The sequence below is a fragment of the Manis pentadactyla genome, chromosome 4, assembly GCF_030020395.1.
Source record: "Manis pentadactyla isolate mManPen7 chromosome 4, mManPen7.hap1, whole genome shotgun sequence".
NCBI classification, from domain to species: Eukaryota; Metazoa; Chordata; class Mammalia; order Pholidota; family Manidae; genus Manis; species Manis pentadactyla.
Window position 1 is genome coordinate 38,499,737 of NC_080022.1, and position 24,590 is coordinate 38,524,326.

At 46.3% G+C, this 24,590-nt stretch overlaps 2 protein-coding genes across 7 annotated transcripts in view; both read right to left on the reverse strand.

Annotated features, from left to right (window-relative positions):
* Positions 1 to 24,590, reverse strand: part of AGBL4 (AGBL carboxypeptidase 4) — a 1,371,246-nt gene that overhangs the window by 191,596 nt on the left and 1,155,060 nt on the right. The gene's annotated exons all lie outside the window — the stretch shown is intronic.
* The window catches only part of BEND5 (BEN domain containing 5), a 47,137-nt gene that overhangs the window by 17,057 nt on the left and 5,490 nt on the right, over positions 1 to 24,590 (reverse strand). For 2 of the 5 annotated variants that reach the window (XM_036892952.2, XM_057500193.1), the window contains exons 2-3: positions 14,522 to 14,655; positions 12,050 to 12,434 (exon numbers count right to left, since the gene is read on the reverse strand). In XM_036892952.2, coding sequence (XP_036748847.1) covers positions 12,050 to 12,434; positions 14,522 to 14,655 — 519 coding nt within the window. Of the gene's footprint in view, positions 1 to 12,049; positions 12,517 to 14,521; positions 14,658 to 24,590 lie in introns of those variants that run through there. The other 3 variants (XM_057500195.1, XM_036892955.2, XM_036892954.2) reach the window with 3 other exon arrangements.

The window sequence follows — 24,590 nt, forward strand, 5'->3', positions numbered from 1 at the left end:
CTTTGACCCACCTGACTGCACCTCAGCTTTCCTACCTGCAAAATGGGAATTATCAGCAGACACCACGCAGGCTGGTAATGCCTCTGGAGGAAGCCAGCACTGAGGCAGGCACAGAACAGAGGATCAGACAGAGGCTTAGAAAATACCAGACCAGTGAAGGAAGGCATCAGTCATAAAGTGGGGTGTTTAATATTACAGAACCAGAAAGAAAAGGAATGGAAAGCATGTGGTTTCTTTGGGGCGAGGAGGAAGGGCCTCTAGTGCTTTTAATTTAGGATGAGGAAAAACACTTCACTGCAAATTTTAGTGGGCCTCGCTAGATGCTGGCAATTTACATCTCATTACAACAAACGCTTCAGATTGCTGTTTTGCTTTTAAAATTTTCTGAGGCATTGTTCTCCTTCAAACCCATGTGACCAAATTAGTCACAATAACAAGCACTTGCACTAAGACACAGCATTGTACAATCTGGTGCGGATATTTTAAGTAACAAAGAAACTTTTTTCACTTTGTGGGAAGGGTAGAATAAAAAAAAAAAGGGCCTTTTGATCCACTTCAGGTTTATTTTGGGGAAAATATACCTTCCGTGGAGAGAAACCTCTCAGCTGGGTAAAGGAAGCTTTTCAAAGAGTATAAAAGGTAGTGCTTGTCTGTCCATTCATTCATGAGGCCACTCAGCACCCAATGCCTGACTGCATACCAAGAGCAAGGCCCTAAAAGAGGCACTGCCCTGGGGACCCAGGGACAAATGCAGCGTGTCCCAGTTCTGGAGAAGATGAGAATTTGTGTGTGAAACTCAGTTACATCGCATACAAATAGCTGGGATTTTATGGGCAAGCCCTGGGTTTAGGGTTAGAAAACCAGGTGCTAATTCCTGTTCTGTTTTTAACTTTACCTCTTCAGCCCCAGGGGCCACTTCCATAAAAAGGGAATCAATGCACAGAATAAGGGGCTTGGTAAATGTTGGTACAACAAATAAAGGAAATTATGCCGTTTCTCTGCTCTTGTCTAGCTTAAATTGGATGAATTCTTCTTCCCGAAAACTCTTCTAAAAAGCTAATGCTTGTGTGACTTCCAGGAGGTGCAGAAATCACCTACTTCTTCAAAATGTCTATGTTTGGACACTAAATACCATTTCTGATTTCTGTTGAAACAGAAAGAATAACATTAGAGCTTTCTTAAATAATACTAAATCCTTTCATTTACTTCTGCAAATGAATAGGACGTTTCTCTGCTACAGGTATAATTCTAGTTTCTTCTTAAATGCACAGTGAATCAAGTCACAATTCTTATACTGTGGCACAGAGGCAAACTGGAGTTGGTAGAAGGAAGATGATTCCATTGAGATGAAAAGGACCCAAGCGTGGGAATGGCTGTGTAAGAATGAAGGAGGTACACAGGGCCTTGGAAAGAGGCTGGGGGGTGGACGCCCCTCTGTGGACCCATCAGCCCCTCTCAAAAGGCCCCTCTCACCTGCTGTTGTGGCTTCACATCTGTTTCTCGGCCCCATTATGCTTCCTGGAAGGGTGGGGACAAATCTGGTCCATTCCTTCATTGAGAATTTACTAAGCACCTACTAAGTGCCAGTCCTGGGCTAAGTGACCCTATGTGATTCACAGTCCACAGTGGGAAGAGACAGGCAATGGGTCATCGCCACCCTGTGTGGTTGACAAGAGTGAGGACAAAGCTTTGGGAACAGAAGCAAAGGAGGGAGTGGTATACAGCTGGAGGAGACTAGACGACTTTGGAAAGACAGCCACACAGTTCTGTGCTGGCCGGGGTAGTTAATCTTCATATGGGGGAGGCAAGAGGCACAAAATCAAGTCTCACTCACCAACCAGGAAGTGGGCAGCGTGATGATCTGCACAGGTTTGGGGAGGGAGAGAGCCCCACTGGCTCGGTGATCCTGGAAGCCTTCAGGGAGGAGGTGAGCTCTGACTGGCACTTTGAGTGGGTGATAAGGTCTGGGGAAGCCGTAGGGGCAGTGAGGCCCCGGGAGGGGATCAGAGTAAGAAAGGCTTTTCAGGCCCCCTCCCTCCCCATTTTCTGAGTGCCTTCTGTGAGGGCTGCAGTGGGCTTTGCTGAGCAGAGGCAGGAAAAACCATTCTAGCCTGAGGCACTGGACTGGGGGAATCTCTCTACAGCTCTTGAGATGTCCCTGCAGTGGGGTCCGCCCCTCAGTGCGTCAGGATCACAGAGCAGCAGAGCTGGAATGGACCTGCAAGAGAGCCCCCTCACCACAGGGCGGAAGGTGAGGAACCTGTAGATGCATTTCTACTTGTTTTCCCTGAGAAGGAAAGGTGACCAACACGACTGAATGTCTTCTTTGCTATGTACCTTACATCAAAATATCTGTTGTTAAAATCTTTGTAGCACTTTTTACCCAGTGTCCAATGATTATTTGTTTAACATCCCTCTGTCTAGAATGGAAACTCCCAGTCTTGCTCACTGCTATATCCCCAGCACACCACACAGTATCCCTGGCACATATCAAAATCTCATTAAACATGTGTTGAATGCAACAAGTTAATCCTCATGGAAGTCCTGCAAAATAGATCTTATTATCTCTGTAGAGCCTCAGAGAGGTCAAGTAATTTTCCAGAAGTCACACAGGGGGTGAGTGCTTAAATTCAGGGTTATGAGACTGCACAGACTTGCTCTCTCTACTACCCTGTACCCCCTCAGCTAACTGCAGTTTTCAGATTTCCCAGGTTTCTCATGTAATGCCTACTCTGTGGGACCCTCAGTTCATCTCCAACCTTCCCAGGGAGTCTCTGAAGGACTCCACAATTGTGCAGGATGATGGTGAGGAGGTGGAGGTGTCACCAGGATTCATGTCACCTCCAGGAGCTCTAAGCATGTCCCCTGCCAGCTGGTGGCCAGGCAAAACTGGGCTGGTCCTTATCTGTGGTTCATCCACCCCTCCCTGCCCAGCTACTTGGGCTCAGAGAACATGCAAATGGCAGAGATGTGAAGAATAGCAGGCGTCTGCCCTGCCAGACAAGCAATGTGGTGAATGTACATGGAATGGCCTTTGGTTCTGGACCAGGACTGGCTGGGTCGGTAGGCTGAGGGGTTGTGGGAGCACGTAGGGAGAATGGCACAAGGGCTGCCCTCAGATTCTTGAGGGGCTGCAGCAGGGCACAGTGAGCACCTGAGGGCAGGACTTACGGGGGAGCAGAGTGTCATCCCGTGGCTGACGCCTCCTGAACCAAATCAATCCACGACCTTGGCCGTGTGTGCCCCCCTTCAGGTCATGAGTCCTTCCAGAGCACGAACCACATGCATGGGATTCTTCTTTGCCAAATGGTTGTCGATTGATTTGCCTGGTTCAGTGGGAAATGGCAACTGAGAAGTTGAGGGACAGCACCCCAGGTCACCGCCGTGGGGAGGAGTCCTGTGTACCGCCTGTGGTAAGGACTTTGGCAACTTCTAGATGCTCTCACCTACCTCTGCAGACTCCTATCTCTGTCCTACCTACCTCTCCCCTGTGCAGTCCAGCCAGAAACTATTTACAGTTCCCAAGAAAGCCAGCCTCTCCTATAACTCCATATCTGTTCAGGCCCTCCTGTTGTCAGAGATATAGTTTGCTTCCTCTTCGTTTGGATAAACCTAACTAGTTTCTCCAGCCACCTGTATCACCCCGGCCACAGTCATGTAAGGAGCCTTCCTCTACACCCTCTCCCAGCACCCTGAGGACCCAGCAGCACAGTAAGCCTCACCCTGCATTCTCACTTCTGCTGATAAGGCTGACTTCTTTAAGGCAGTGACAGGGTCTTAGCTACCTCACTTCCCTGTGTTCAGTGCAAGGCCTGAACACAGGAAGAGTCCAACAAATGTTCCTGCACAAGACATTTCCCTACAGTCTGAGCTGCCCAGTAAGGGAACAGGCTGCCTAGAAGGCAGAGAGTGTGCTTCCTGTCTGCAGAGGAACGTCACAGCGGGACAGGCAAGCAGCACCTGGCATGGAGGCCCCTGAAGGCTTCCTGTCCTGTGCAGAAAGCTGGGCCAGGTGAGCCCTGGGGCTCCTTACAGGATAAGAATGACCTCCATCCAAACTCCGAGTACTGCCTGCAACAGCAACGGTGTCTGGCCAGCCTCTGGATCCTGCTGAACCCTGGCAGCTAGACTGATCCATCCATCCATTGTGGCTGGACATTAACTTCCTGCTACTTCATGATGATGAATTTGTCCAGATTCCATGTGGTACAGGCATGTCCTGGTCCCTCTCAGGTCCTCAGGTTTTCCATCTATGAGATGAGGGTGGGAGGTTGCATTGGGTTCTCTTTAAAGAGATAATTTTTATAAGAACTCTAGGAATTTTCCAGTTGGCACTTTGAGGTTATACAGCTTGGTAAAGCTAAAAATAGGCAGAGATGGTAGGCTCTTAAATAAGGCAGCAAATACCCCAGGCAATAGTTCAAGGGTCCAGCTTTCCCCGAAACCACTGCAGTACATAAAGGAGGCCTAGCCCTGAGGGCAGGCAGCAGACATGCTACTGCAGAAGCACAGGGGCTGGGCACCTGTGTGATCAGGCTGCCTGATGACTGGAAAAGGGAGGCAGACCTCGGTTCTGAAACCTGGCTCTACCATTTCCTGGTTGTGTGGCCTCGGGCAAGATATTTAATCTCCCGGACGCTGCTTCCTCATCTGATGATCCTATTTACTGCTGAGCTTGTGTTTTATGTATGAAAAGCACCTTAATGTCAGACCCAAAGCAGGCGCTCAGAGGCCAGGCCTTGCTTGTAAGCAGCCCTTTCCCACTTTTCCCACTTACCGTTCTTCTGAATGGCAAATCCAGAAGAGAACAAGCTTGCCACATGGCCACACCACAGCCAACAACCAGCAGGCACAGCCCTGTTCTAAGGGGAAAGCCCGTTATTGTTCTGGCAATGGAGAAAAGCCCACAGCTACTATGTGTTCTGGCTGCCCCCGCAGGTTGTGAAGGGACAGCCAGAGACGTTCCTCAGCCCCATCCCCACTGCCCAAGAAAACCGAACTCTAAGCAGAGAGGAAAGAGGGTCCTAGACTATCCTGCCACTCTGAAATCAACTCTTAAAATAACCTAGGATGATCTATGGATAATTATTACTCAGCGAACAGTGCGAGAAGTCCTTCAAAGTGGAAAGTGACCCACATCTTTGAAAGAAACAATTCCAGTTCTCACTGCTAGACTGTCCCCTGCCTTTCCAACTTAAGGAGGCACAGGCAGTGGTTCTGGCCCTGCTCCACCTAACCAGGCAGCTGGCAGGCTGCGGACCTCCTGGGCCTCCCCTCTGCAATGGGGACACTGACACGTGACCTGGCAGGATGTGTGACCCGTCCCCTCCAGTTCTCTATCAGAGCCCAACTATTGTAAGTGCTCTTGCTTTCTAAAGCTGAAGGAGATGCAAAAGAGCTGAGATGAACAGGTCCCAGGAGTACAGGTCTGGCAGAGGAAACCGAGCCATAAACAGTAATGCCTGAGGAATTGAGGGGGTCAGAAGGAGTGGTTGAGGACTGGCAAAGGGAGGATGGAATTCTGCTCAGGAAAAGTGGAGGGAGAATGCTATAGACTACAGACCAGTGAGCTTGAAATCAAGTCCATGTGCGGTTGTAAAATGGACTATTGAAGTCTGATTTCTGAGGACCTACAGGGGGAGGTAACAATCTCCAGAACACATTGGGGGTTGACCAAAGATTAAGACATGCCAAGACATCCACCTCTGTGGTCTGCTGTAGGGCAGTGAGTGCCCGTAGTGTGCAAACATTGCACACACATTTAGCTTATGTGTATCCTCAAATGATCCTCCATCATTAATGCTGGACCCACTGAGCACTTACTATGTGCTGGGCAGAGGCCTTTATATGCATCTGCTCATTTAATCCTCTTAAGAGCTGTAATGGTTGGTACTATCCTCGACTCTGCTTTATAGATGAGGGAACTAAGGCCCAGCCCAGGAAGTTAAGTAACTTGCCCAAGGTAACCTAGTTGGACCTTGGAAAAGCCAGGGTTCAAAACCCCAGTATTCCTGACCTCAGGGCCTATGCAGGCTCTTGATCACTGAGCTGACTCTCCTGCCTGTGTGTGTCAGGCATTAAGATATTCATTTACAGAGGAAAAAGCAGAGTCTGAGAAGGGTTAAATCATTTACTTGAACTTGCACAGGTAATGAATTAGAAAGCTGAGATTCAAACCCAAGTAATCTCTGTTGCCACAGCCCAGGCCACCTTCAGTACAGGGGAAAGCCAGCAGGAGGCATCTGGCTGACATTAGCTGCTTTTTCAAAGGCACCATCAGAGACCGTGCTTTAAAGAATTCCGCTCAGACCGCAGAGGATTTTAAAGATCAAAGCTGGTATTTTAACGGATCTTGGGCAGAACACAAGGCACAAGCCCAGAGGGGAACAGAGGTGACAGAAACCCAGCTCTAAAGAGCCAAGACAGATTGGCAGGCCACAGAGGCTTTCTCCTTCAAAAATTTCAACCAGCTTGCGATCTGGCCAACAGAGATGGTACCTCTTCTTTTTGTATTCTCTGTCTCAAATGGAGATAATAATCTTTACCTGGCCTCTGATAAGGGCACCAGAATAGTCCAATGAGATACAAATGTGAAGGTGCTTTGAAACCTGTCAAGTGTCATGCACATTCAAATTACTGTTACCATTCTTATTACCTATGCCCTCTCTGGCCAGAAGTTGTCATTTCCACCCCCATTCCCTGACAAAGCCCACAATCTACAACCATCATATGTCTCCTCTTGCATTGCAGCACTTGCGTTGTTCTCCCGGTCTTGCTGTGTACAGTTCTGTGCTGCCCACTGGACTCTGTGCAGTTGGAGGGCAGGGTTTACTCCTCTCAAAGTCCCTCTGAGCCTGAGCTGAACGAACATAACCTGAATCACACCAAAACGAATTTAACTATCTAAGAGATACTTACAGTACTAAAAACTGAGGATGTCCTAAGCCTTTGTCTTTGACCTCACAGAACCAGGAATCTAGCTGAGGGGAAAATGAAAAAGACCCTCGAGGTTATTAGGTTACTCCTTGTTCCTGGCCATAGCTACCTTTGCAACTGGTTTGACATTGTCCTGCTGCCCTGCCCCCCTGGAATCTTCTCAGTCTGCCAATCCCCAGTTTAAAAACTACCCTAAGTAGCTTGTGAATGTTTAAAAAAATGGACTGTCTTGTTCACTTCTATATTCCCAGTACCTAACACAGTTCTGGCACAAAAAAGCATGCCCTCAATAAAAGTTTGTTGAAGGAATGAAAGAATAAATGAATGGATATATACACAAATAAATCTGTACTTTATACATTAGAATATCATCATGCTTATTAGTTCTCAGCACTTACTTCTTTGGGGGAGGGTAGGTAAGAAAGGGCAGAAAAGGAAAAAGAGACTGGCATTTATTGAAATTTATGGAAACTTACAATATTCTGGTCACAGGGTTATATTCTTTATATATACTTCCTCATTTAATTTTGACACTGTCACAGAGGCCCTGAGGTAAGGACTCTCAGGGTAGGAGAATAAGGCTCTTTCCCATGCCTGGATCACAGAAAAGTAAAGTTCTCTTTAAGACAGAAGATGTCCTTTGGGGGAAAGGGGAAGGACGGCAGGGGGGTTACCCCCACATCAGTGACAATGAATCCAAAGGCTAGAGAGGCCATGTCGGCAAGGGCCCAGAGAGAGGCACACAGGACCAGGTGCAGGAGACCCCTGGGAATAAGCCTGAGACACTGCTGAGCTCATTTCCTCATCAGCAACATAAGGGCAACAGCCTATAACCTCTAGAGAATCTTAATTATTAAATCCGTCTTGTGTTTATTTGTGGAATGAATGAACGATGAATGAAAAAATGCACAAATGAAGAAGCAAGCCACCCAGTGAAGTCCCTCAAACACTCTATACCATATTGCTGATGTCCCCTGCCCTGCTGCCCCAACCTCCACCAGATGCACCATCACAACCCCGAGCTGCTAGGGGGCCTGCTCGCCACTCCCAGTGCCCAGAAGGCTGAAGAGGCCAGGGTCCTGCTCTCTGGCCCCTCCCATCTGCCATCTGCAAGGCTCAGCACTGGTTCTTCCAGGCAAGGAGCCTTCCTTTTAAAACGGGGCATCCCTGTCCTCCCTTGTCTCTGAACCTGCCTGTTATGGTGTGGATGATCCAACACTGAAACTGGACACAGGCCTTCAAACTGGGCCCGTGGGCGAGTGGGTGGGAGAAAATACCAAGGACAGGCCTCCAGCAGCAACACTGGAGCTCAACACTAACTTCCCGCCGCTTCATGATGATGGAGCTGTTCAGCTTCCCGGGGGCCAAGGGCGCTGCAGCCCGGGCCACCCAGCAGTCCCAGGCCAGGGCGTGCTCCTGCCAGACTGGGTGAGGCCAAGCTTCCAAGAGGGCCTCTCAGTCACTTTCTGGCTCTTCTCTGCCTTATTACAGGATTTTTGGTGGTGTGTACAGATCAGCAGCTGTTACAGCAGGGGGGTGTCTTCCCAGACTCTACCTTCAAATGCCCCCCAGAACTCACTTCAACTTCCTGCTTACATGTTTGCCTCCATCACTGCTACCCTCTGCCCAAATTCCAGTGTCCTAGTCTTCTTGGTATCTCCCAAGTTCTGAGGCTCAGGAAGTCATACGGTCAATGGTAGCTGACTGGCTGAACTGTATATGCACGTGTGTGTGTTTGTGTATAAAACGCATTTTATCTTTTATAGTAGAAGACCCTGAGAGGCAGAGGCAGAGAAGTTGGTTCACCTGCCCAGGATCATTCAGCCAATTACTGGTTAGGGGAACCGGCGTTAAAAACAAACCAGACCTTGTCTTAGCCCCTCCTCTAAATGGTGTAGAAAAGGAGCTAACCGTAACTGGGCATCAACAGGACACCAGGCACTATGCTGTGTATCACAAGGCTGTGAAGAGGACACTATTATTTCCAGTGTACAGATGAGAACACCAAGCTCAGAGGTGCTCTATGCCTAGATTGCTCCTCACTCTTCCCAACCACTCACTCATGCCTGGGTATCCTTCAGGCTCCAGCTTAGAAGTCATTTCCTTCAGGCAAACTTTCTTCCCTGATCCCCCCATATATGGTGGGTGCCCCTGCTCTGCTGTTCCACAGCCCCACATGCTTTTGTCCCTGTGGTGGCATTTATGCACTGTGCTACCACCAATTGTGTGGCCATCTCCTCATTAAACTTTGAGCTCCTCAAGGGTAGAAGGCAAAGCTGTACCTTAAATATACCAAACTCTTATCACTAAGCAAAATGCCTGACACATAGCAGGAGACCAGTAAATATAGTTGACCCTTGAATTACACAGGTGTGAACTGCATGGGTCTACTTAAGCATGGATCTCTTTTAATAAATACCGTACAGCTGTAAATGTTTTTCTCTTCCTTGAGAGTTTCTTAATAACATTTTCTTTTCTCTAGCTTATCTTATTATAAGACTACAGTACATAATACATATACAAAATATGTGTTTATCAACTGTTCATCGGTAAGGCAACAGTAGGCTGCCAGTAGTGAAGTTTTGGGGAAGTCAAAAGTTAAATGCAAATATTTGATTGTATAGGGGGGTCAGCACCCCTAACGCCCATGTAAGGGTCAGCTGTACTATTGGAATAAAAGAAAGAAGGAAAGGGAACAAGGAAGAAAAGCAAGAAGGAAGGGAAGAAAAAAGGCTCCAAAGCCACAGAGCTGGGAAGTGGAGAAGCTGGGTTTGAATCCAGTCTGGCCTGGTTATAAAGACTAGACTGGACTAGACTATATCCATGAAAATATACCATCTCCCCTTAGGGTAGAGACTCTTTTATTATATTTTCGTGAATTTGTCTTAGAAGTTGGCGCATACTGTTCTCTGATTAACAAGGGCAAGTCAATGGACTTGAAGCTCTTAGAGGTCAGGGACAGGGTAGGTGATTTTCCGGGATGCCCATAGCCTGCAGGGCACAGGGCACTGCACATGGTACATAATCAAAGAACACTTGTGGCTTGAGCTGACTGATATTCAATCCATCCCACTGTGAAGACAATGGTGACTCAGATAGGGAAGAGCCAGTCACTGGCCCTCATGATGGCATTCAAGGCCTGTGGTGGGGGAGGGCCTGGAAAGATCGAGACACTGAAACTGTGGTGGGAGTCACATCTGTATAAGTGTTTTAAGACTGAAGAGGCACATACTGATGCAAAATGCACAGTCTTATCGTGCCAGAAATTTAGAAGTGGTTTCTGGGGTATAAACTCTGGTCACGAAGATACAAAGTTTCCCTGGGAGTCCAAAAAACACTATGGAGAGTTTTTCTTGTTAGTGTGCTTTTTCCCCGAAGAACTTTACAAAAGGTGTAGCATACTGATTGAAACGAAAATAAAAATTATGCATTTGAAGACCAGGAGACACTTTCTTTTTCTCTCTGAAATTCCAAATCTCTCACCACTGGAGAGCATCTCTCATCCCTACCCCCACTCCAAGACCAACACAACTTTCACACATTTCTATGATTAGGGTTTTTCTTTGCCATTTTTTTTGGATAAAGAATTTTAATAACCTTTCAAGTTGCACACCACTCGTGACTTTCAGTGTCACCGTATGCCTCTACAGGCTATGATTTGGGAGAATGGCCAAGGCCGGATTGAGGAGGGGAAATTACCTGCCTAGGAAGCAGAGGACTTGGTTTGAGGCAAGTACCACCTCTGCCTCCCCAAGTGGCTCTGGGTAAATGCCAACCTCAGTTTCCTTCTCTGTGACAAGGCCTCTCAGCTGACTCCCTGGGCCATCCAGAAGATCTATGGAGACACCACCTTGGGGACATACCTTAAGCAGTAAAAGGCATCTATAAATGTAAGTAAAGAGGGTAAGAGCACATTCATCTAAACACCAGAGGAATGAGACTTTCCATGTACATCTATTATCTAGATAACACAAACCTTCCTGAGTACAAAAGTGTATTTGATTTAAACTTTGGGAGAATTTGTGTCTCTAAACTAGATTACTCCCTTTTTGAAGCAGAGAACACTGACGCAGAGTTACTGACTGTGGAGGCTATAACTTGGGTTATACTGATTTCCTCAATACTAGCTGGCCTCCATCATTTACAATTTTAGATTGTTGTGTTCTGAAAGAGCGTTTCTGTCTTCTCCTCTCTGGTAAGCAGTCTTTCTCCCTGCTGTCAGAGCTGCTGCTTTTTCAATTTCCTCTGATTCCTGCTTCTAAACCACGTTAAATGAGAAAACCTAAAAACCTGGTTTATTAATATTGGTTGCAGTATAAGAGCCTATTAAATTCTTCTAGCAGCAACCAAAGGAGTTTTATGTATCTTTATATTAATCTTCCTAAGGTCATGTGCTCCTCTGCTCAAAAGTTTTTAATGTTTCTCATTCTTAAAAAAACAAGTCCAGACATCCCAGTCTGGTATGGTTTCCAAGGCCTTCAATCACCTGTCCTCAAACTACATGCTCAGTAATCTCCTATTAGCATGTCCCAGGAGTTTTCCCAAACTCAGAGACTGCTGCCCTCTGCCTCCTCTTGAGCCTTGAAAGACTATCCACTCTTCAAGGCCTAGTTCAAGGCCCACCTCCTTCCTGAAGTTTCCCTCAGTTACAAACAACCTCTCTCCATCCTTTGAAATCTCCTATCATTTTATCCACATCCCTCCCATGGCATTGATCCATTTCTGACTTAAAGTAATATACTTTTTCAGGCTCATGACTCCTCTGTACTATCCGGCAAACTCCGTGGTGGTTTCCTATAAGCCCTGCTACTGCCTCTTGCTGCAGAAACACGTAAATGAGTGGTGGCAGATGCTCTGCCAGCTCCGGTTCTCTGAGCTACAATTCTTCGTGTCTCCCACTGGATTCCTGATGGCAAGGCTGCTGCTTTCCTAAACTCCTACCGGCTTCCCTGTGGGAGGGGAGCGGCTTTACCTGGGGTGATGGCTAAGCCAGGCCTCTGGCCTCCGCTTGCCTCAGGGGCACTCGGCCTGCTTCCCCTGTGCTCTCTGGGAAGAGCTGCTGCACTAAGTGTCCCACTCCTGTGCAGGGTAGCTGGCATGCTGGGACACTCACCACTGCCAAGCCTCAGGAGCAGCACATCCTGGAGCCTCCGGTTGAGGTCACGCAGCTCCTTCATTTCGGACACGAGTGCCCCGTACTCCTTGAGCTTCTTGGCCTGCTGGACCAGCTGCCTCCGAGTCCGCTCCAGCTCCTGCTGGAGGTGGCGCATCTCCTCCTGCTGCTGCTGGTAGTTGCGCAGCAGCTCCTCATACAGAGCCCGGGGCACAACAGCATCCTCCAGACTGTCCATGTCCTCTGTGCCCGGTGAGGCCTCCACGAAGACCTCTTCCGGACACGTGCTGTGGCCCAGGCTCAGGCCGTTCTGCTTCTCCAGCCGGGCTACTACTGCCTCGATGCTCTTGTGCGCCACTTCACTCGGCTTCCGCCCCTCAGGTCTCTGTGTAGGACAACGAGAATCAGTTCAGGCAAGGGCAGCTGGGGCTTTCTTGGACTGCAGCTCAATATTTCCCCAGACAATCCTAGAATCACAGAACCACAGAACATCAGTGCTTGGAGAAACCTGTGCAAACACTTACTCAAAGCCCTTCATTTTACAAATGGGGAAAACGGAGGTCCCGAGAGGGGAAGGGTCTTGCCCCGAATCACACAGGCATTTTGGCAGCAGACCCAGGACATGGTTTCCAGGCCAGCACTGTTGCCGTTCCGTCACTCTCCCTCTTGGGAACGGCTATACCATGACCACACTCCCCAGCTCCCCAGCCTACACCCCACCTATAGGGCCTAGGCAGTGACCTGCTCACAGGGGATGTTCAATTATATTTGCAGAGAATCAGTGAAAATCAGGCCAGCCCAAGCCATCCCAGGGGAGTCATCACTCAAATCTCTTCAACAACAAAAACATAAAAGCCAAAAAAAAAAAATTCTACCAAGTAACCCTTTCCTCACGAATGCTTTGTTGGGAAGGATGCTAAGAACTCTAATCTGCTCTAGCCTAGGGCAGGAGACATATCTTATTTTCTGTTTCTTCACTGCCTACTCAGAACAGCCACTTGGCAGGGGCTTGATAAATGTTTGCTTAACTGGAAAGTTCAAAGAATGCCAATGTTGAAAGGTTCTATCAGTTTAACTCTCTCATTATACAGGTGAGGAAATTGAGGTTCAGAGAGGGGAAGGACTATACTCAGGCTCACATAGTAAGCTACAGACTGAGCCAGACCCATAACTTGGAGCCCAAGTTCGGCACTAGGCTCCTTTCCCCATATCTGCCAGCCTGCCCTTGGACTCTGGCCCAGATGAAGCTCATCAAGACAGTGGATATAGAGAGGACAGTTCACTGAGAAGAGAATTATGCAGTATGACCCAGGGGGCAGGGTTTCAGCTGCCTGAGGAAATTCCAGCTCAAGTGGATAAAGCTTCCACGGAGGGGGAGTGAGATTTACAGGACCAGTTGAATTCTTCTCCCAGGGCAGGAGGGTCAGGATCTCTCCTGATTGGGGGCATGTGGGAGGTGCAGGCAATTGAGGACACAAGATTCCAGACAACTTAACTGTGTCAGGTCAAACCTGCTTTAACCTCTCATTCTCGTAAGTTTCTGGAAATTTAATGAAAAAAAAAAAATGACTGAGAGTGAGTGACATGACAAAATCCTATCCCAGGATAAGGTGCTCCTAGTCCAAATGAGCTTATCCACTAAAATTGTAATGATCCCTTTAGATACCTGTCTGCATCAGTATACTGTGAGATTACCAGGGGCAGTGACCACGTCTGCCCAATTCCCATGACCCCAGGAATCAACAAAGGGCCAGGCTCACGCCAGGGGTACAACAAATGCATGAACTGAACTCAACTGCATCTTTTGTGCCCTGCCTTGGGAATGTCCTTGACCTTGTATCCAAAATCAGCCCATGGTCAATGCATAAGGCACTCTTCTTACTCCTTCCTTCCTCTGGGGTACACATTATACAGAAAAAAAAAAAAGTCTTGCTGAATAAAATATTCAGGTTTACAAGTAAGGGCAGGAGGAAACCAAGTGGGGTGCACATCAGAGGAAATGCAACCTCCTGCAGAAGTTTCCTTCTAACCTACAGCCCCATAAAGCCCCTTCTGTGAACCTAGCTCACCCATTTCCTAGTGAGTCTACCCTTGGTTTGGGACAATCTGATGGTGACTGGCTCTGAAATGCTGCCCAAGAACAGCCACTTAATGTTCCTGGAGCTCAGCACTGACTCTCCAGAGCTGTAGGCCAGAGAGAAACACACTGTTCCAAACCCCCAGCAGCGCAATGATGCTGCATAGAAGGTGCAGACGGGACAGTGCACCATGGCACCAGTAGGGCTCCCAGGAAAGTTGGCCAGCAAGGCAAACACATCCCAGCTGTCCCAAGACTCTCCCACCCTGAAAAAATCATGACCTGTGACACTGGAGGACATTTATATGAGGAGTGGAGGCAAGCCTGGAATTCTTAAGCTATCTGAAATCTGAAAATGTTCCCACACACTTCCAAAAAAAGGAAAATTGTGTTACCTTGATGTGTCTAAGCTGTAAATCTTCTTCCCCATAATCTTTAACCTCCCCATCTTCTTCTACATGATTGAGAGAAAGTTTGGGGATTTTTATTTTCTTCTGCATCACACTGTTTTCAAGGTCGGATTTGTCTTCTAAAATGTATATCAAGAGAACAAGGTTCGTTATGAGTCAAAATGCTCAAAATGCCCGTAACTTCAAATGCTAGACAATGACGGAGGCCAGACCAGTTAAAAAGGAAAAGCAGACAAACTCAAGTCCTGTTCTCTTCTGCATGTGGGGCCCCTAAATAAAACAGTGCAGATCGAACTCTGGAATATAGGGCATATGCTAAAAGCGCTGCCATACAACGTGTTGAAATTGTATCCAATGAATTTGCTTAGGGGTTTGTCTAAGTACATCTTAAAGGGTAGCCTTTTGTGAAATTCTATAATCTTTTGTGAAAATCTAGAATCACTGGAATGGCACTGAGATTGCTATCTAGACTAAACTAGCACATGGATCCTTTAACAACTGAGATCTTTCTAAGCAAAGTGACTCCCCAGGAAATGCTAGGTCAGGTCCTAGTAAGTATGAAAGGGATGATAGATCTTATGGAGGTAAAGCCTGAACTGGAGCTTTCCAAAGCCCAGACACGGGACCGGCTGAGTTAAGACACATAGAGGAAGAGCAATGAGTAGCATTTATTGTCTTTTCACTGGTATCAGATCTCAGAATGATATTTGAGGCTGAGGGGCCTCAGCAACCACCTGGTCCAACTCTCTCATTTCACAGATGAGGGAACTCAAAGCCAGAGAATGCAAGGGATTTGCCCAAAACCTGGGTCTGGGGAAGAGCCAGGAGTGGGGAACAGGTCCCTGGCATTTCACCCTGGGCCTCCTGGGTGTGATCATAACACACACTGAAATGCGGGGCAACTGTAAAGTGCTACACAACAACAGAGGGGTATTATTTCTCCCACCTTCTCATTCTTTAAGTTCAACTTCAGATAATCTAAAAGTGCATTAATTTTTTTCTCCTGCAGATCTCAAACTTTGTTTCCCAGATCTGTCTCTCACTGTAGATGTCAAGAGTAAAAACTCATGAGAGCTCCATAAACTTGAACCTGCTCTGGAACTGACCACTTGTGGTGAATACCCTGGAGTTTTATTTTCTGGGCTTGAACCAAGACTCTAGGAATTATTATTTCTTATACTCCTCAAAGGTTCCCACAGCTATATCCTAAGTGCAGTTGCCAGCATGTTGCCCAATACTGGATGTGGCACACGGCCGGTAGCTGGTTAAATCTAGTCTCTGAAGGTCTTTATGTGTGAGTGTGACTGTGTGTGCACATGTATGTGTGTGTTAAACATTTTCTCACACTTCCCCCAGGCCAGGCTTCTCTCCTCACAACTTGTTAGTTAAGCTGAGAAGGAAGCTTATACGTGCATAACTATTCCAGGAAGTAGTCAAATGCCAAATCTTCCCAAATGGTCTTCGGAATGGACGGAGCCCCAGCTCCTACATGACAAGTAAGGAGGGGCAAGGCCCCAGTCTCACTGAACGCAGGTGCCTCCTCTGTAACGGAGTGGTGGGGATGACACTGATAACTGATGACTGCTGCAAGTCGCTGCACAGTGCCTGGCACACACTAGGCACTCAGCGAGCAGGATGTGGAACTGCTACCATCAACGTGCTCAGAATCATTTTATTTCCCTAAGGATAAAGTGAATACAGATATAATTTAAAAACCAAAGGGATGACTTAAGAAGGGGATGGAGTGCAAGGGAACTTCCCAGGAAAAAAAGACAACAGTCTTTGACAACGATCCCCTCCTGATCAGAGTTGAAAATGGCCTTTTCCGCTTCCTGGAGGAGCAATCCTCAGGTTTTATTTTCCCAAGAAAGGCTTGTTCTTGTTCTCTTTGTGCCTCTAAAACACATCCAATGGCTAAGGCATAAACAATGTGGGGACTGTGGTCTTTCTAAAAGAGCAAAAGCTCCCTCCTACAAATCATGGTTGACTCTTAAGTCAAAAAGCTGCTAAAATGTAATAGCTAAAGAAAGTGCTCTAAATGAAGTTATCCTTTATAAGGTGGGTGTTTTCACTTGTGAAAAAAACAGAAAGAGTAACAGAGAGACATATAGGGGGTAAGCGGGACTCTTTGAATGTGTTGGGGCAAAGCTTCGGGGCTAATCTTCAGTCTGACAAATTCAAGGGCAAAGATTGAGAAGCAGCCACTGGATTAGAAATGGCAAACAATGTTCCGCTGCCCTGAACTGAACCTGTAGCTTAGGGTCCTGCTGGTGTGTGAGAAGCAATCATTCAGAGTCCCAGGAACTAGGTGATGTGGGAACTAAGAATGATCCTCAGACCATCTCATTCAATGATTTCAAAATACAGATGAGGAAACTGAGATTCCAAATGACAAAGTCCATGCGTCCAACCACTCATGAGGCCCAGGGACACAGGAGCACGATAGGCAGGGTTTCCATTCTGGAGAGCTCGCCACTGTGCAGGGTCACAGAAGTCAGTGTTACAGTGTGAACAGTACGAGAACCTAGACTGTACAACCAGGGTCTGGAGTCTTGTGTACTATGCCTCAGCCTAACATGTACTGAGAAGTTACACCTATAAAATCTAGTCTGGGCCCTGGAGACACAGAGATTGAGCAGCCACTTGGGGGACACGAGATAAGAACCCACCAAAAAGATAACCCAAGGTCTCATATACTGAGTTTGAATTAAGGGGAAAGTAACTGCAATACGGTCTCAGCAACAAAGGAGATCACTGCAGTTAGTGTAACCATGGCAGGCCTTTGAGAGCAGGCAGCAGTTAAGATAGACTCCTTATGTCCTGGGTGATGTTGGGTAAGTTACTATACTTCTCTGATCCTATTTCCAAATTTATGACTTGAAGTAAATAACTTTCACTCACATTGCCAGGATACTGTGAATATGATCAATTCTGTATGTTAAAAACTTAAGCAGAGTGAATGGCACTTGGACAGCCATCCAAGGACCACACAAAAAGAGTAAAGAACAAAGGCCAAAAGAGGAAGGCTGAGAAAATATTTACACTGGAGTGGTTATAAAAGATGGTTCAGTTACAGGTAGGACAAAGTGGTATGAAAGGAAGTTAAAGGCATTTGGGCTTAGAGGACAAATGGCCTTGAATGCCAAGGTAAGAAGAGCTGAGGTTCGGCCTACAGATGTCGAAAAAACTAGGGAGTCAGACAACTTGGATTCCAAGTACAGTTGTACCACTTGTAGGTGAGCTGCTTTGTCAGCATTGTTTTTATTGTTCTGTGGAAATGGAGATGTAGCATCTACCTCAAGCAGGCATCAAATCAGCAGAGTAATGTGCCTTGAAAGCAACAGAGCCTGGACAGACGGTGGGGAACAAAGCCCAGCAGAGCCCGCTGCTCGCTGAGGGCCTGCCGCAAGCTTGCTTCTCGAGGTGGAGCCTGGACTGACTGGCCAGCGGCTGGACTTGGAAGGACGGCATTTGGGAACCCTGCGCTCCCCACCTAGTGACAGGAGGCCCCGCCCCACCAGCTACCCAAGGCTCCATCCTCTCCCATCTAACTGGAGGGCCCCTGTCCTTTTTTGTCTGCCTGACAAACTCCACTCAGCCTCCACTCATCTCCTCTTCCTTCCTCAAAGGTCCCATCACACTGCACAGTCCTCAGCAGCTCACTTTCTTCTGTGTTGCAATCATCTGCTTTGAGGGCTCCCTTCCCCAGTGGAGTTGAGTAGCCTCAGGGCGGGGCTCATATCACAGGCCTGGCCATTCAACAGGGACCCCTCAAACAAAAATATTTTATGAAAGAATAATGAAGAGAAGCTACAACAATAAGCTTATGAAAAGCTGCTCAAAGTCATCAGACAGGGAAATGAAATTCAAAAATACAATGAAATAACCACTTCATACTCACTAGATGGTTGTAATTAAGAAAAGAAAAGAGAAGAAAAATATGTGTTGGGAGGATGTGGAGAAACGGGAACCCTCAAACATTGCTGGCAGGAACGTAAAATGGGGCCACCACTGTGGACAACAGTTTGGCGGTTCCTCAGAACGTTAAACATAAAATTATCATATGACCCAGAAGTTCCACTCCTAGGTATATATCCAAAAGAAATGAAAACATGTCTACCAACACTTGTGCAGAAATGTACACAGCAATATTATTCATAATAGTCAAAAGGTGGAAACAACCCAATTGTCCATCAACTGATGAACTAATAAGCAAAAATTTCAGTATATCCATGGAAAGGGAATATCATTGAACTATAAAAAGAAATGAAGTACTGAGATATGTTACAACATGGATTAATAGCAAAAACATGCTCAGTGAAAGGAGCCACAAAAAGGCCACATATTATATGATTCCATTTATATGACACGTCCAGAATAGGCAAAGCTGCTCAAAGTCATCAGACATTATGAAAATGTTTCTTATGTAGATTAATGTTTGCAGATTCAGGTTTGCTGATGGGGGGGTGGGAGCAATGAGAAATGACTGCTTAACAGGTCACAGGGATTTCTTTTTGGGTGATGAGAATGTTCTGGAATTAGTGAAGACGGTTCCACATTGTGAATATACTAAGAATGACTGAATATACTAAGAATGACATACCCTAAAATAGTTAATATGGTGAATTTTGAGGGCTCCCTTCCCCAGTGTTATGTGAATTATACTTAAATTAAAAAGTAGGCTACCATTTGTAGAATATCTACTACCTATCAGATGCTATTATAAGGCTCTTCTTCATATATTAATACACTTCACAACAACCCTGCAATTAAGTATTGTTAGCCACATTTTTTTTCCCACAGGAGAAGAAATGAGACTCAAGAAGGCCTAAAGCCACCCAGATGGGAAGGTGCAGAGACAGATGTGACGGAGGTCTCTCTGCCTCCCAACCCATGCTCTCTTCTCTCTATACACATTCCTGAAACATGGTAGAGACAGAATAAATGCTGACTGAATGAATGATGGCTATAGATACAAGGACATTCAAATTCCCCAGTCTGACGTTCAAGCAGAAGACCGACCGCTTCACACCTGCCCTCCTGCCATATACCTGTGTCCTCAGCAAGTCCCTGGACACCATCACCAGGCACCACAGGAACAGGTTGTAGCCAGGCCTCAGGGCTCGAATGGGTTCTTTGAAAAGATAAGCTGAGCAGTACAGGAAGGGCTGAGGTGACGGGAATGAGTTCCAGAAAGGAGCAGAAGCAGACAGTCCCTCTGACCACATGCCTCCTGACCTAGGGGCCTTGACATTTGGCCAGGGGGATCTGGAGGCTCTTCTGAGGCTAACTACCTCCTGGCTCCATCCTAAAGCTCATCAGCCTTCTCCCTGACCTGTGCTCCCTGGATGAGGGTCCAGGAAGACCTGGGGCTCCACTCATCCTTCTCTGCAGTCAGTGTACATTTCCTGAGCTCTGATCTGGGTTGAGCACTATGCTAAGTGGCCCTTGTCCTTTGGGCCCTTAAACCCACTACGTACCAAGAACCCCAACCAGAATGCAGGATTTGACTTCCTGAGAGATGCTTCCTTATGTGGGGCAAACCTCTAGTCTCTGGACCTTCCTAATCCTAATCCCAAATTGAGGGTGATGCCTCACATCCCTATCTCATCCACAGAAGAACCCTGAATAATCATAGTCATCATAAAAAGTGGAAGAAATGGTTGGGAGAAGGAGGCCCAGTAGCTAATAAAAGCAGCCCAGTCTTTTGAGGTGGTCCTTGTTTGGAATCCTGGCTCTGCTACGTATTAACTGTGGGAATCTGGGCAAGCTACTTAGCCTGTCTGAGACTCAGTTTCATTATTTGTAAAGTGGGGATAATCAACTGTTTTTCAAAAGATATTGCATGTAAAGAACCAAGCACAGTGGATTAACACTTAGTCTACAGGCACACACCTGATCATCTACATTTGCTCTCTTACAACACTAAACTATGTTTTCTACCTTTATCTTGCATCTACCTACCACCTCAGCATTTTATTAAAAAAAAAATAATAATAATAATAAGGGAGAAATGTGGGATTCACATATAAATCAAGTATAAAAATCAAATGAATATTCATATTTGACCTGATTGTTTATAGTTCATAATGCGTGATCAAAACCGAAAGTTTCTGTGATGACTGCCCTTGTACTGTTCACCATGTAAGAACTTATTCACTATGTAAGAATTTGTTCACCATGTAAGAACTTGTTTGTTATGCTTCAGAAGATTGGAGACTGACGAGAATTAGGCTTGGGGTGGATTAATGATTGTGCATTGAGTCCCCTATACAGAATTTTATTGTTGTTAACAACCATTTGATCAATAAATATGAGAGATGCCCTCTCAAAAATAAATAAATAAATAAATAAATAAAAGTAACATAAATCATAAAAAACAAAAACAAAAACAAAACCAAGCACAGTCACTTTCTTGTCGTAGGTGTTTGATGAACAGTGGCTCTGAGGTACCCCATAGGTTATGTGCGTGGCTTTTATCCCAGGGCAAAGAGAACCACTGCAGGTATCTGACACAGATGGAGACATGATAGAAGAGATGTTTTAGGAAGATTAATGTGGCAGTGGACAGCAAGATGGAGAGGTGTGAGGAGGAGACTGAACAGAGGGTGACAAGAAGCTGTAACTCCTGACTGGCCCCATTAATGAAGGTGAATGGTGGTGTGGATCATCCAAGATAGCAAATAACTCCATGCAGCATTTTAATGTGGCTTGGAGGATGCTTCTGGCTTTGAGATACAGGAAACCATAGAAGAAACTAGCAGAGGACAGAAGGGTGAGGAAAACTCTCTCTAGTTAACCTGCCTTTGTAACTACTCCAAGCTGAAGACCAAATAATCAATTTTAGTATAAACAGAAATATATGTAGCCTCTGAAGAGACAAGCTTCACTAATTCTGAGTTCTTGATTCTTTTGTTTCCAGGGAAAAGAAAAGTAGCACTATTTTGGCATCGTTATCTCCTCCTCCTTTCCAGCTACGATGATATCAGCTAATTGCATTCATCCATTCAAAAAATACTGGGTGAGCACCTACTATGTGTCAGGCCCCATGCCAAATTCTTTACTAACATTAATAGTTAATCCCCATAAAATTATATTGAAGCAGAAACCGAGGATCAAAGAAGTGAAGTGACTTGCCTAAGACATAGAGCTATTAAATAGCAGAGCCAGAATTTCAAGTCAGGTCTGCATGACACTCCAGCCCTGTTCCTATCACCTAATTATCTTCAGGGATAAGAGAAAAATGATGCAGTTGCTATAACCTCCTCAACTGAACTAAAAGGCATATGAACAATGGTGAGCGGGTCAATGTAACTCCCAAAGTAGTTCCCTTTCTTTTGAGACCTTGTCTATACCAAGACAATGCTGTGATAAATTCCCAAATCAAACTAATCACTATACAAGTTTCAAGTTTTTCATCTGTATGAAAATCCTGTGATGTTTTATGTTTGCATTAAAAACAGGCACACCACAGATGAGACATACACATTGCATTCTCTGGCCTATGATCTTTGTTTTTATAAAATCCAAAGCAGACAAAATTCTCAAGTTTCACGGCCTGCATCCAGCCAAGACAACAAAAGGAGGAGTGCCCTGCTGTGGTACAGCAGGAAGAAATCAGGAGTCATTGGTTCGAGGCCTGGCTCTATAACTAACTCTCTGGATGACCAGTCACTTCCTCTGGGAGGTGACTTTGCTGTAAAACATAGGGACTTGACTAGAAAACCTCCACAAGTCCTTCCAGCTATGTGCCCACCAGCCAGCCACAGGGAATTCCCAGTCTCTTTCTTCTCTGTGCTTCAGGGTAACAGTGGATGATCGAGGCCCTCCAGGTGGGCACATGGGAAGAAATGTCCTGCTAAGGCCATCCAGAAAGGAGGAGAAGGAATTACTAGCCAGGGTCAGCAGGGCTCCTGTCTTCACTCCCCCCAGCTCACTGGCCTTGGCACAGGGCTGGGGCATACATGACTCTAGGAACTTTACCCAGCTGGCTCATCTACCAGGGTCATAAGTGGCCCCAGCATAGGGTCACAGAGGGCCACGACATCGGGGCAGATGGTAAGCCTTTCATGCTGAAGTTAAATCCCAGGAAGATTTAAAACACATAAGTTAAATTTTAAACTTGTCTGCTCCATACATGTACTTGTTCCTCTAAGTCACTCCTCTCCATAAATGGTGATACCTACAATTAAGCATGTTGTTCGCTCAGCAACTCTTACCCACTGTAGTCCTTAACAGCTGCCTGTATTTGATGAGCACCTATTATGTGCCAGACACTTTTCCATAACCCCTTGCTAAAGCACAGTGGGCAACTAGCTGATTACTATCCCTGTGTTACAGATGAGTACCTGAAACTCAGAGAAGTGAAGTACTCTCCCTCAGGTCACACAGCTCGTAAGTATCTGGGTCACGATTTGAACCCAGGCTGTCTGACTTCAAAGCCTATCTTCTTTTAGCTCTTTATAATTTCCTGTGATGCTTAAGTGACCCAGAGGTCATCTAACCAAATTCACCCACAGGGCAGGATTCCTTTCCAGAAGATCCCTGACCTGATTGCTAGCTCTGGTGACAGGGAGCTCCTCGCCATGCTGGAAGCCCTTTCCATTGCTCATTTGCTCTCTCTGATATTATTATACTGCTCTCACCAACCCTATGAATTCCACTCTCTGGTTCACACTGCTTTCTGGACCCCAAAGAACAGGTCTGATCCTTCCTCCATTGGGACAAAAGCCAGACACTGAAAACTACCAAAGTATCATCCCATTCAGTTCTTTTCTCCTCCTGTTTATGTGTCCGGTTGTCCTCTCACCAAGAAGCTCAGAGGAAAAAGTAGTTGCTGCACAGTTATGAGAAAGAAACACAAGACTAGGTCTGGGACCCAAAGACGGCTCTCCTCGTGCGATTCCCAGGACACCCCTCCCTCCCGGGGATCGCTCGAGTCTCCATCCACCTCTTGCTGCTTCTTCCCAGTCACCATTTTTGGGCTCTTCCTTGGCTGTGCCCTTAAAAGCTGATGTTCTGAAGCCTTCTGCCCTGCGTGATTCTCCCTGCATCCTCTCCCACTGTGACCTCACCATTCGCATAGCTAATGATTTCCACATTCGGATCTTCAGCCCCATGTCAGAGCGCATCCCTGAATCTCGGACCACGTGCCTAACTGCTCTCCTGGAGGATCTATCTGCCCAGATGTCCTAGGACCCAGAAGATTCAACTTGTCCCAAACTGAACTCATCACCTCCCTTTCCAACCAACAACTCTTCCAGTGCTGCCCCTGGAGGAAGGCGAGCCCAGATCACCATGTCAGCATCACCTGCTCACCACAGCCAGTGGGTTCCCGAATCCCATGGCCCCTCCTTTCCTGACCCACCTGGGACCTATCACCACCACTGCTGCCTTGGACTGAACTATTCACACGTCTCTACTGGGACGCCTTAGCCCACTGCCTAGCACCTGCCTGGTACCCAGAACACCCACTCAACAGTTGTTTAAGTGGTTCTCTTCTCCCAGATAAAACAAGAAGCCCTCTCTCACAAGGATGTAGACTGAGTATATGGAAAGTCCTAGCACTGAACCTGGTCCCAGGTGAGAGCTTAATATTTAGTAAATTAATCTTTGAAGGCAAAACAATGTCTGTTCCTCCTCTGGCATTTCTCTCCAGGAGAAGGCTGCCCACTTAGCATACTCTGTACCTGCAGAACTTAAATGAACACTCTTTCAGTGAGCAATTTAAAATGAAGAGTACACACAGCTCTGTCTAAGGAGTTTATAAGACAAAGCAGGTAGGCACAGTGGAAAGAGATTAGTTTTGGGAATCAAAGATCTAAATTTGAATTCCACTTTTCTGGTGTGCTTTTAAAAATAAAAATCCAGGGTGTTCTTGAATAACAAAACACCACACAAAAGAGCAAGATCTCAGCTTGCCTGGGGCAATTCTTTCTTTCATCTTGTGAACCAGACTCTGAAGTGCTCTGTAGCACATACTTTTTAGTTGTAACAAATATGTGGTTCTTGAACAAAACAAATCACATTAGACTGAACCTTCAATGGTTAACAT